Genomic DNA, 12935 nt, shown 5'->3' on the forward strand with positions numbered 1-12935 from the left:
CGGATCTTAGGAATCGGGTCCTCTTCAGAGGATTCCCTTTGGCCCTCTTCAAAGCCTTCTCTGAGAATGATAAAACGCAAAAGAGGCTGAAAAAAATTATCTCCTAAAACAACGAAATTTATTGTCCAATTCTTCGCTCTCTGTAGAAAAACCATTTCTCAGTGCCACCCATCAGATACCATTTTTTTTTACTATTCTTTTTTTCGTCTCTGTTCTTGATGCGCATAACACTGCGGTATTTAGAAAACGAAGACGGTAAGATTTCCTTGAAGGACGTTTTGTTGATAAAGAGGATTTGGTAATTTTAACAGTTGTAATTAGACAAAAAAGTAAAGTAAACCAGGAATAAAATTATATTGAACACTCATCAGGCAAGAATTCTACCCCGAATATCACTTACTTTTATACTCCTTGAAGTGTGAAAATTTTGCACACACGACAACGTCTATAACTTATGCAAAACAAGGAGGTGCCAAAATGTAGAGCGCCATTAATTATCTTTACAATAACCCAATATTTTAGGCTAAAATGTACACCTGACGAAGAAATACTGCGAGAGGACCACATACAAAGAATTCAGGTAAATCTTCAGTTACGCGAAGCCACAAATTTCATCAGCGTGGCGTCATTTCCAAAATAGAAGCTCAAAAATAGCTATCATTTTGAGAGAGGACACACCACACGAGCTCAGCCTACTGTTACGTCAGAATATCTATAAGAATGGCCCTTTTACAATCCGGAAAATGAGTAAAGTCTAACTCCACTGTTCTGTGTTTTAAGAGATGTCTCCTCTTACACATAATGAAAATGCATCCTTTTTATGACTCGCATTAAGACACAGCGAAGCGAGCGAAGACCTCTTCGCTTATTATTCAGAGCATATGTCATCCTCACGACTCCTGGCAGTAGGGAATTAATATTACATATTTGAAAGCAATCGCTCCCAAAAATGATGAGGATACCGTGAACCGTTAATGACATCAGACACGTGGAATGTGAGAGGCTCCCAGCACGCACCTGCTGAGTCATTCGTCGAAGAAATAAATCTATTTGTTCTTGTGTAAAGGTCAGATGGTAGGCAATAATTCGAGCGGGTCTGAGGAATAAGCACATACCTCTTCAGGCATTCTAAAATAAAAATTCATAAATATACCTTTGCAATAAAGATGGGCCAAGTTAGACATAAGAGAGCAAGACCCACTTTGATTCTCAATACGAATGAATTGTCATCGGCTATCTATCTATCTATCTATCTATCTATCTATCTATCTATCTATCTATCTATCTATCTATCTATCTATCTATCTATCTATATATATATATATATATATATATATATATATATATATATATATATATATATATATATATATTTTTTTTCCTGTAATTTTTACTCTACAGGCCGTACTTTATATACATATACACAAAACATATATATATATATATATATATATATATATATATATATATATATATATATATATGTGTGTGTGTGTATATGTGTGTATGTGTGTGTGTGTGCGTGTGTATACGTATGCATGTAAAGCACGGCCTGCATAGACAAAAATGACGGAAAAATATTAGGCATTAGTGAGAATCCATTAAGTTTAAAGTGATTACCCAGAGCTGGTTTACCCCAGTTTGACAACCAATGAGTGTATTCTCTTGCGCTAAATGCATTATTCTTCCAACAGATGAGTTGTTTTCATATTATACAATCTTAAAAGAACTATGCGACAGTTGATCGATTCTTTCTCTTGTTGATGTTTCCTATTCGTAGGGAAAACTTTGACGACTTTATCTCACATTCCTTTTAGTCTGGCTCACTTTGTTTCCTTCAGATTAAATGAAAACTTCGTAAAACATCGTAGCAGCAGGTTTGACGTATTATCGAAAAACATATTACTCACATATATATAACAGAATAAACATTCTCCAACGAAGCACGCAAGATTCGCCTTGGAGTAAAGATAGCTCCAAGGACCTATTCTTGTTAATTCAGAATCACAACCTCTGTTCTAATTTACCACGTTGACAGGTAGAAGAGAGAGAGAGAGAGAGAGAGAGAGAGAGAGAGAGAGAGAGAGAGAGAGAGAGAGAGAGAGAGAGGAAAACTCAGCTTACAGTCACTATGAATGTATACAGGTGAAATTGGCATCATTAACCTGTTAGTTATCTCGTGTAGAAATAGAACACCTGGTGGATCTTTATAAACCTGATCCTAAAATACTTGCCGTGTGCTACGGCGATGTGTATATTTTACGCCTTAAGAACTTTCTTTAAAACTCAACTGTATCCGTGGGGATTAGAACTATTTATATTTTGGAGAGAGAGAGAGAGAGAGAGAGAGAGAGAGAGAGAGAGAGAGAGAGAGAGAGAGAGAGAGAGAGAGAGAGCAGAATATTTTACGTGTTATTGTAAACAAATGGCATTTGTGCTGATCTGTTTTTTCATTCAGTGGATCAAGAGAAGAATGTCGCTTCGTGAAATTTGTATGAGGCCATCGGGAACATTTTTATGCCCATTTGTCAATTTGTTAATTCTCTAATATCCATCATAAATACCGCTGTAATCTTGCCACGCTAAAACCACAATAACATTAGTATAATTCACACCTGCAGAATTTCACTTTTGAGGGTATAACCACTTCATTAAGAGAGAGAGAGAGAGAGAGAGAGAGAGAGAGAGAGAGAGAGAGAGAGAGAGAGAGAGAGAGAGAGAGAGAGAGAGAGAGAGAGAAAATGATTATTTCTGTATCCGTTCATCCCAGCACTTTCCTCGTTGCACCTAAGGGTGATACCATCTTCCACATCGACCTTCCTCATACTAGAAAGAACTTTATATCAAATTACAGCATGCCAGAGAGATGGAATTCCTCACCAGTCCCGAGAATCGTAATTCCTGTTGTAACTGAGGTTAATGAAGCATGTATAGCTGGAAGCAAAATGTTTCTGTTATTCTAAATGAACAGGCATTCAAATAAAAAAACACAGCAAAGGACGTAATCTTACAAAACAGGTTTCCACAGAAGAAATTGTCGATATTGTCGAAACAACTTTGTTATTATTATTATTATTATTATTATTATTATTATTATTATTATTATTATTATTATTATTATTATTATTATTATTATTATTATAATCAGGCCACTGAGTTCACAATTAAACTTTAGTAGAACTTAGACAGAGTGTGCTTCAAACAAATTTTAACCAAGAAGAGTTTATATTCTTTAGAGCAAAGAATGTCTATACACGACGTTTATGGCCTCATATACTCAGATTTAACATATGACAAAGTAATGTCAGAATTCATGTACGCTTGCTAGCTGGCACTGACTCACAAGAAATGTCTGTGACCTTCATAAAGTTAACTGTTCTGTGTCGGCAGCAGACTATATATGCTTTTACCTTAGCTAGTTTTGTTTATCTGTCTATACTGATTAGCCAGTCTCGTACCATGCTTCACTCCACGCTTCACTGGTCACCCGTAACCCTGCACCTCAAGATATAGTAAGTATAAATACTTGGTTTCCGTTTTGACTACAAATTTCCATTTCCGCAGAATGTAAGGGTATCATTCAGTACTGTGAATATCATCTGTATGAATTCTTATGTCTACAAAGATTTCATTATTTCTAATAATTGATCCAAGTCGTTTGTTTAAAAAATTATTTTAGCGTGGATTGAAAGCATTGTGCCAGATTGGCTGATCATTGTTTATACAAGAAATATGGACTCAAATCATGAAAACATTTTTCTACCAAGAACCAGGGAGCAGACATTCAGTTGGAATGGTAATTCAGCTCTGGATTCAGACAGTTGTAAGTTCGTATTTTCAGTAAGTATTTTAAGAAGTCGCAAACACCCTTCAGGATGAGCGTTTAAGTATGGACGCTTTTTATAAGAAACCTCATGAATAAGAATGAAAAGGAGAATAATGCAACAAGAGCAGTGTTTCGAAATCCTTCACAAACTGTATTGCTTCCGTTTGGAAGTGCGAGTTATTTTATCATGAATATTCTAGTTGCTTTTGCTGCAGGGTACTGCTTGAACCTTGCGTTTGATCTACTGTTTTCTATTGTTGTGGAATATTTCTTTTGTGTAGGCAGTGACGCTATTGAAAATGAATAATACATGTTCATGGGATTTTGATCATTTCGCATTTTTTCATTTCGTGTCTAGTAATTTGCGTATACGCTGCACAGCAACAAATTTATATGACGCAGATTAGAATTAAAATAATTAAACTTGCTTTACCAAATTGTTATAAAAATTCTTTTATGAATATCTATTTGCATTAGAATTATAAACTAGAAATTTGCGATTTGACAGAAATTAGCTTCCGTAAACACCAGCAAGGATTTTAGAATTGGTCTGTAAATCCTACATCAAGTTTATAGGGAAATTATTAGACAAAGGGTACAAAATCATCAAATTTTTCTTTCTTGTTTTGTTCTGATTATTGATGATACAAACAAAGCTGTTACCACTGATGGAAAGTAGAATGCTACAAGCCCAAAGGCCCCAACAAGGAAAACAGTCCTGTACAGAAAAAGAAATTTAGAAACGGAGAATAAAGTGTAAAACAGAAATGACAGAGAATAACAGGCAAGATAAATGACAAAGTAAAATTAATAAAATACATAATAAATAGAGTCGAGTGGTTGTCTTGCCATCCTGTTTAACAAACCTGAACTTCTCAAGTTTTAACGATCCAGTTGCATGATCACGAAGATTATTCCGTAATTTGGTCACATCATACATAAAACTTTTAGGAGACCATATGGTGTTGAGTATCTTGTAAGAAAAGGAGAAACTGAGAATGACTACGAAAACCAATGATGAGAATTAATAAGTAAACCGGAAAGTAGCGAACTACTTATGCTATATACCTACAGTTTCTTACTCTCTTACATCTTACTTTCCACCCTCTCCTAACAATTGCTGCATAGAGCAGCTGCGAGGCTTTCCTCCTGTTACACATTTAAAACCTTTCCGCTATCAGTTTTCCTTCCAGCGCTGAATAACCTCATGGGTCCCAGCACTTGGCCTTGGGCCAAAATGCTGTATTCCATTCCATTCTATATTCCTACAGTTTCTTGCACGTTCTGAATGTAAATTTAAGAAAAAAAAGTATATAAGACAATAAACAAGAAAAAGACTAATCTGAAATGATTTTTAATGATTTACCTTCACATGGCATCGTGACACCAGTGGTCCTTGATGCCGGATGTCATCTGCTGATAACCTATCAGAACCAGTCGGAAAGCAGGAATAATGAAAACCGCACGGTGATTGCACAAAACTAAAGTTTCCCCTCGCTGACTTTACAAGTAATGAATACCAGAACCAAATTGCAATCCACAGTGCAACTGACAAAAAGGTTAAAGTGAAAAGGAATTGAGAACAGTCGAGTATGTATATATTTAATGCATATATTCGCGGGTATGTGTACGTTTGTGCATAAATGCGAAGAATAAATAAGGTATATAGATTTACGTAGTTTTTCATGATTGAATTATAGCGAATTTTAATTAGGATATAATTAATTGTTAATTACGTGACTGATTAATTAAAATACTACTCTTCAGCGACCATTATTTTTTCCAGTTGACAGACGACATCGAATGTTCACAAATATTGATTATAAATTATATGAAAAAAACTGAGCCATTTACGATTCCCGAAGTATTGTAGTTATCTCCGTTGACTATTGGTTAGGAACCCTAATGAATTTTATATTCCTGCAGTTGCTAGAATGCAAAATTACCAGTTCTTAAAGCATTGGTTGCCAAGTAAGTAGATCACTCATATGAAATGAATGTTCTGGTGATAAGTTATCATATGATCAAGAACTTGACTCGAATTCTTGTTCTATCTTCCTCACGATCGAATTCCAGATCTCTCTTTGTCTATCTTAAAACAAGTGTTTAATGGAATGATTAGTTTTTTTGTGAACGAATGAAGAAAATGAAACTTCAATGATAGCAATCAGAATATTCAAGTCATATAAGGGAACTGCTTGATGCTTTGTAATAATTACTTGAGAATGGACAAGCAGGTTTGAATGAGAATTTGTATTTTCATTCTTTGCTATTTCACTCCAGGGAGGAGCAGCATGACGTAAATGATGCTGTTCTTAGGAACAAAGATCTTAGTTGAGTGGATCGTGAACTGAATGACCACCACAATTTTTAGTTTTCTGTAAAAGAAAACTATTGAGCCGGCTTTGTCTGTCCGTCCGAACTTTATTCTGTCCGCCCTCATATCTTAAAAACTACCGAGGCTAGAGGGCTGCGATTTGGTATGTTGATCATCTACTCTCCAATCATCAAACATACTAAATTACAGCCCTCTAGCCTCAGTAGATATTATTTTACTTAAGGTTAAAGTTAGTCATAATCGTGCTTCTGGTAACGATATAGGATAGGCCACCACCGAGCCATGGTTAAAGTTTCATGGGCCGCGGCTCATACAGCGTTATACCGAGACCACCGAAAGACAGATCTATTTCCGGTGGCCTTGATTATGCGCTGTAGCGGCTGTACAGAAAACTCGATTACTTCGAAGAAACTTCGGCGCGTTTTTTACTTGTTTTCTCTAGAAGTTAATTTGACCAGTCTTTTCGTTTGGTCCTTTTCGAGGCACTGGTTTGTGGGACCTCGTGTCGATTTTGTTAGCCTTTAAAAAAGTGAAGTCTCTCGAAGGACAAAAATATGCAAAATGAAGAAAGAAGCCCAAGATAAGCAGACAGATAGCTTCCTGTTCCTCTGCCATAACATGTTTGTTTACACAGTAACTGAAGTAACATTGGCCTCGCCTCAGTAATCTTCTGGTTCCCTTGAGAGCCTCTTCACTTACTGATGACGAATTTAGCTTCGAGCAGACTCCACAGCAAAAATATAATAAAGGGTAGTTGATGAATGAGCGGACTCATAATATTTCTCTTCCTGTGAGTAATAGTGTGCTATGGAGTTTTTTTCCTTTGATGTATGTGAGTTTTTGTTTTAATTCTAGTCCATAAACAGAATACATGTTATTGTATCCTTACCATATGAACCATTGTATTTTTAATGCGAGCACGCGCTTATAGTTCAGATTTCTGTTTATAGATTAACTTGTACTAGAAATATTTTTTTTCCATAGAAATATTGTAGAAATGATAATTTTAGCTTCTGAACTTAGCATTTCAGTATCTTATTCGCAAAAAGAGCTGATATAAGATCTGAGTAAACTTCATTAAAATACCGACAATTGCTAACTGGTGAAACCAGTTTAAATCCCATATTTACCGAATTTTAAATGCTAAAAACAGGTATTTTCAGTTTCCATTGACAAGTTTATTTCTTAGATCACAATGTCTACACATGTCCAGCATATTGTAGAACAGCACAATATGAGCGAAATATTTTGTAGACTGACGTAAAGTTTCGAAAACTGTTATGTATTCAATAACTCCTCCTGTGGTATCGGTGAATAGGACAAAGACAAGCCTGTGAGAAGGTCGCAGTGGCGAGGTTAAGATTTAATGCTGACGCTGAAGATTTGGTTTAGGAAAGTTTCGAAATTGCTGCAACATTGAGAACGATGATAGATTTTATTTTACAGATGGTTTTTGAAGCCACCGAATGATTTTAAGAGAATGGATGACACGAGGAAAAATTCTTATATTCACAGGATGTGACATTGATATCCTTCATTTCTCAAGGACCCCTCCCATTCTCTTGGTCGGTTTCCCATCATTCGTGTCCTTCAACATCATTCTGTACAATTTTTACGAAGGCCACGATTGCCACAGGCGCGGGCAAATTGCATTTTCTCATGTTTTATACTTGAATTTAGACTGCTTTATAACCTTGTTTATCTGTTTTTCTTTGAATTGTGGTATATTTTTATTTGATAAGTGCTCAGAACATAGTGATCCTGATATATGGGAGCTCGAGTGGATTGACTTTGTCTAAAGTGGATTGGGTATTTCCATATCATGGCCCTTCTGCTGTGGATTTATTTTAGAGGTTGAATTAGTAATGGAAAGTTAAAGATATCAGGGCTGATCCTGGACTTGTATTTGATGTTAGGTCTTGCCATAATTACCTCCGGTGTTTGAATCTAAGCAATAACCACAGACATTGCTTCGTGGTTCGTCAGGAGCAATTCCTTCTGAATAAATGAAAGGGCTGTTAATCCTTGAGGGAGAAAATTCTAAAGGGAATCTATTCTGAACACACGAAGGAATTCATCTAGGTTATGACAGGGTGTAGACTTGAGTAAAGAACATTCAACACAGTACCCGAGGCTAAATGAGCTTGAAAACCGTAAGATGTGTCTTGAATTAAAGGATGCGGCTACATTTTTGAAACTTTACCCCTTTTGGAAGCCCACAAACATATATATGTGTGTGTCTGTGTGCATGCGTGCGTTCGTGCATGCCTAAGTATGCAAAAATGTGACAACATATTGACCAAGTGGCGTGAGAAACCAAGGGAAATGCGTGCGCAACGCTTGTAAATCCGCGAACCGTCTAACAACGTAATTGGCGATAGTGAAAATAACTGGGAAGTCCTTGTCAGTCGTATCTCACCGTGCAAACTTGTAAAAATTACAAAGTGGAAAATTGGTGTGCATTCCGTCGCCTTAATCATGTGATAGTGGACCTTAATGAATTGACTGTTTGCTTCGGAGGGCTTTGTTTGCCGTTTGTTTTTGGGGAAGAAATAAAGGCTTATAGTATGACTTATTTTATTTTTCGTACAGATATTAGATATGATTAGCATGCAATGTTTGTTATGCAAATACATTACATCAACAGTTTTCTTTCATGTATTTATAGTTCCATTTTCCTTTCAGAGATACCTATTTTTCTTCGTCAGATTTGTCGGTCTGTTGTTTCGTTTTGTTGATGTTTTAGAGTTTCTTTTACGTGTTTTCTTCATATAGTCGCTCAGCTTGTTTATTTACTTGTGTAGTGTGGGGCCAGCTGATATGAAACCATTAACTAATCATAGCTGGCATGTTTACATGTCCTTCTATCTACAAAATGGCTCGGAAATGTATCAATGGATTCCCATGCAATTCAAAGAAAGGATGGCTTAAAGACCATGGAACAGTTGATCAGGTTTTGACATGGATCCGGATCTTGATGTGAATCTGGATCTTTATGTTGGTTTGGATCAAGATGCAGATCCAGACCAGATCTGAGCGTGTTCAGATTTAAACGTGTATTTGGATCAGGATTTAAATGTGGATCTAGATGTGTATCTAGATCTGGAATTGTATTCTGATCTAGATGTGAATCCAGATATGGATTTGATTCTTGATCTGGATGAGTCTGGATCCAGGTGTGGGACAGGATCTGGATGCGATCCTGATCTGGATGTTGAATTGAATCTGGATTTGGATTTGGATATACAAGTGGCACTGGATCTGGATTTGCGTCCAGATGTGGGTGTGGGTCTGGATCTTATTGTGGGTCCAAATCTGGATGTGAATCCAGATCTGCATGTGGATCCGGATCTGAGATGGGTCTGGATGTGGGTGTGGATGCGGATCCTAGATCTCTGATTTTTGTTTTCATTTTTATTACCATTCGGATGTATGAAACATATTTTTATTTTTACCTGATTGATGTATGTACGTAATGAAACTCAAGTTCACTATATGTATATATACATATATCTAATATACATACATATATAATATATATATATATATATATATATATATATATATATATATATATATATATATATATAAAATATATACAGTATATATTATATATAAAGTATATATATATATATATATATATATATATATATATATATATATATATATATATATATATATATATACTTTATATATATAATATAATATATAATATAGACACGTCGAAAGTCTACGGGAAAATAACTTCACGTTTAAACTAAACAAGCCTGCATAACCATCATTTCCGTGAACATTTTCTGTTTATTTTACTTCTTCCCTTTCATTTACGAATAACCAACCATATTTCTTCTTCTCTTTTCAGCTCTGACTTTCGATTCCAAGAAGCTGGAGTCTTCGTCGCAGTTGTGGTGGAGTCACCACAGAGAGATTCTGTCGCCGAGATTCGATGACACTCCACAGAATATCACAGCCCTCGTCGGGGACTCGGCTTTCCTGCCCTGCACAGTTGCCCATCTTGGAGACAGATCTGTAAGTACTGAATGACTTTTACACATATACAAACAAACTCACGCACTCACATACACACACACTGTCATGCACACACTGTACACAAATATATATATACAGTATATATATATATATATATATATATATATATATATATATATATATATATGTGTGTGTGTATGTATATATATATATATATATATATGTAACATGTGTAACAATGTATGTATGTATGTATGTATGTATGTATGTATGGTGCATAAATTGGTTGAAGCATTTTGATTTTGGTCACGCTGAAATAAATGTTTCCTTTGGATTTTAGGGAAGCATTTCCATTATTCATTGGTAATTTTCAAGGGGAATTTTTTTCTTGTTACAAATTCTTTGGGAGATTTTATGCATTCGTAGTAACTGCTGTTTGAATTAAGACAGAAGTTTTCAAATCCTTCTTTGGTTTTGAAATATTTGATCTCGTCACGCCAGACAGAATTTAACAATTGCCTTGCGCTAAAATATGAGAAATATTACAGTGTTTTTCTGACTGTAACGATTTCATTGTTAAACATACTTTGGTTTTTGCCTTTTTGTTGGAGGAAATGACTAAATAGATAATAAATTTAGAGACGAAGTCCCATTGCATCTTTTTCAGTCCATAAAGTGACTGGTGCAGTACTGGTGACAGTTTACTCTGATCCGTGCAACGTGTCGACCGTAGTTCAGTTGTCAGCTTCAGGAAGAGTAATTATCACTGATTTCTTTATCCTGGATGTAAAAAAGAGACGGTCAAGGGATTTATAATGCCAAGCGCGTCTTCTGTTATTTTTAGTAATAATAATCGTTTGCGATTTTCTGTGGAATTACGTGCAGTCTCATTTGTTGCTGTGACAGCTTTTTGGCTTTTGTTATATGCAGAATCGTTAATCGGCGAATTGTTTCGCGCACTTCGATCTATTGCGACAATAGTGCTTCATCGTAACTGAAATGTTCTTATCCCAACTTGTAATTTTTTGTTATCCCAACTCATATTCCCTCATTCCAACTAAATTTTCCACATTTCAGCTCAAGTTTCCTCATCCCCACTTGAGTTCCCCTACCACAACTCAAGATTCCTCCTACCAACTGAAGCGTTCCCTTTAATTTGACAAATGGGGCAAAAATGTTTGGCTGCATATATATCTTGGCGCCACACATATGAGTCCATTAATAATGGTTACTGATACGTGCACAACGTGATTAAGAGGGCGCGGCAGGTGCGACCATCAGCGCCGAGGGTAAGAGGAATATATACGCCATTACCACGCCCCATCAGGAGGCAGCGTTTCCCAGGGCATTTGAACCTCCTCTGGGGCGTTAAAAATGATACCCTCCGTACTTTCAATGTAGTAGTGGGGCTGGAAAAAAAAGATACGTTTCTGAAATGACAGCAACAAACTGAGTGGATAAACTCACATCATGCGTCTTCACTATACCTGTGTAGGGCATGGTGTTATTTCACATACTGGATATTTGAAATAACATGACGTAAAAGGAATCCCTGAAACATCACGAAAATAAACAAGGATTAAATTGAAGTGGCTCAGGGACGACATGTCAGTTTGTCATCAGACTGATGATCAATTAGTGGCTCATTTGAAATGCCAAACTGAGTTATGTAACTAATTCGCCAGAAGATTTTTTTTAATTCTTTTATGAATGTTTTACTCACGTTTGAAGTAATCAGTCACCTGAATTCGAAAATAAATTGAAAGATGCTTTCACAGTTTTGTTGACGAAATGTGGCGTGTGCAAGAACTCAGACCTCTATGGAGAAAATCGATTCTTTACGGATAGTCTCTCTGATAGGCTCTTGCGCAACACCACCACTGATGACAATAATTAAAATACAATTACACAACAGCTGCATCAACAATAACAGTACTCGACACTCTGGAATCTGTCCATTTAAGCCACCTACGTACGCATGGTCATTAAAATAACCTTTTTTGTCATGCTTTCTTGAGAATATGGCTTTATATTGCAAAACCTAAGACAAAGCATCCTTTGGAAGCGTTTCGCTTAGTGCTGAGAAAATTCAGGTAACACGAGGTCGTTCTTTCTCCCCTCTGTTTAAACACTAGGGGCTGAGGAAGTGCCGTGTGTAGAAATCAATGTAGCTTGTTCTTACGCTTGCAAGCAGTCACAAGAGAGTCCTTATTCTCAAGGGCCTCCTTGGTGCTAAGTTGTACCTTTGGGCGCCTTTTCTCACAGACTTCAAATGCTGGCCAGATCTGAGACTGTTGGACCTTCGGTCAAATATTTTTTCTTGGCCTGGAGTTTGGTTTTCTCTTTTTCTTCCCATATTTTTTATTTATTATATTGTATTTTTCTGTAAAAGAAAACTATTGTGCCCGCTTTGACTGTCCGTCCGCACTTTTTTCCTGTCCGCCATCAGATCTTAAAAATTACTGAGGCTAGAGGGCTGCAAATTGGTGTGTTGATCTTCCACCCTCCAATCATCAAACATACCAAATTGCATCCCTCTAGCCTCAGTAGTTTTTATTTTATTTAAGGTTAAAGTTAGCCATAATCGTGCGTCTGGCGACGATATAGGTTAATTTCATGGGCCGCGGCTCATACAGCATTATACCGAGACCACCGAGAGATAGAGCTGTTTTCACGTGGCCTTGATCATACCCTGTAGCGGCTGTACAGAAAACTCGATTGCGCCGAAGAAACTTCCTCGCATTTTTTTGCTTGTTTGGTATTGCATTTGAATATCCACCA

At 36.4% G+C, this 12935-nt stretch overlaps 1 protein-coding gene across 8 annotated transcripts in view; it reads left to right on the plus strand.

Moving 5' to 3' along the window:
• Positions 1 to 12935, plus strand: part of LOC136844337 (zwei Ig domain protein zig-8-like) — a 249820-nt gene that overhangs the window by 196098 nt on the left and 40787 nt on the right. For all 8 annotated transcript variants that reach the window (XM_067113336.1, XM_067113337.1, XM_067113332.1 and 5 more), the window contains one exon: positions 10027 to 10193. In XM_067113336.1, the coding sequence (XP_066969437.1) occupies positions 10027 to 10193 (167 nt within the window). The remainder of the gene's footprint in view (positions 1 to 10026; positions 10194 to 12935) is intronic.

The sequence above is a fragment of the Macrobrachium rosenbergii genome, chromosome 12, assembly GCF_040412425.1.
Source record: "Macrobrachium rosenbergii isolate ZJJX-2024 chromosome 12, ASM4041242v1, whole genome shotgun sequence".
Lineage (NCBI taxonomy): Eukaryota > Metazoa > Arthropoda > Malacostraca > Decapoda > Palaemonidae > Macrobrachium > Macrobrachium rosenbergii.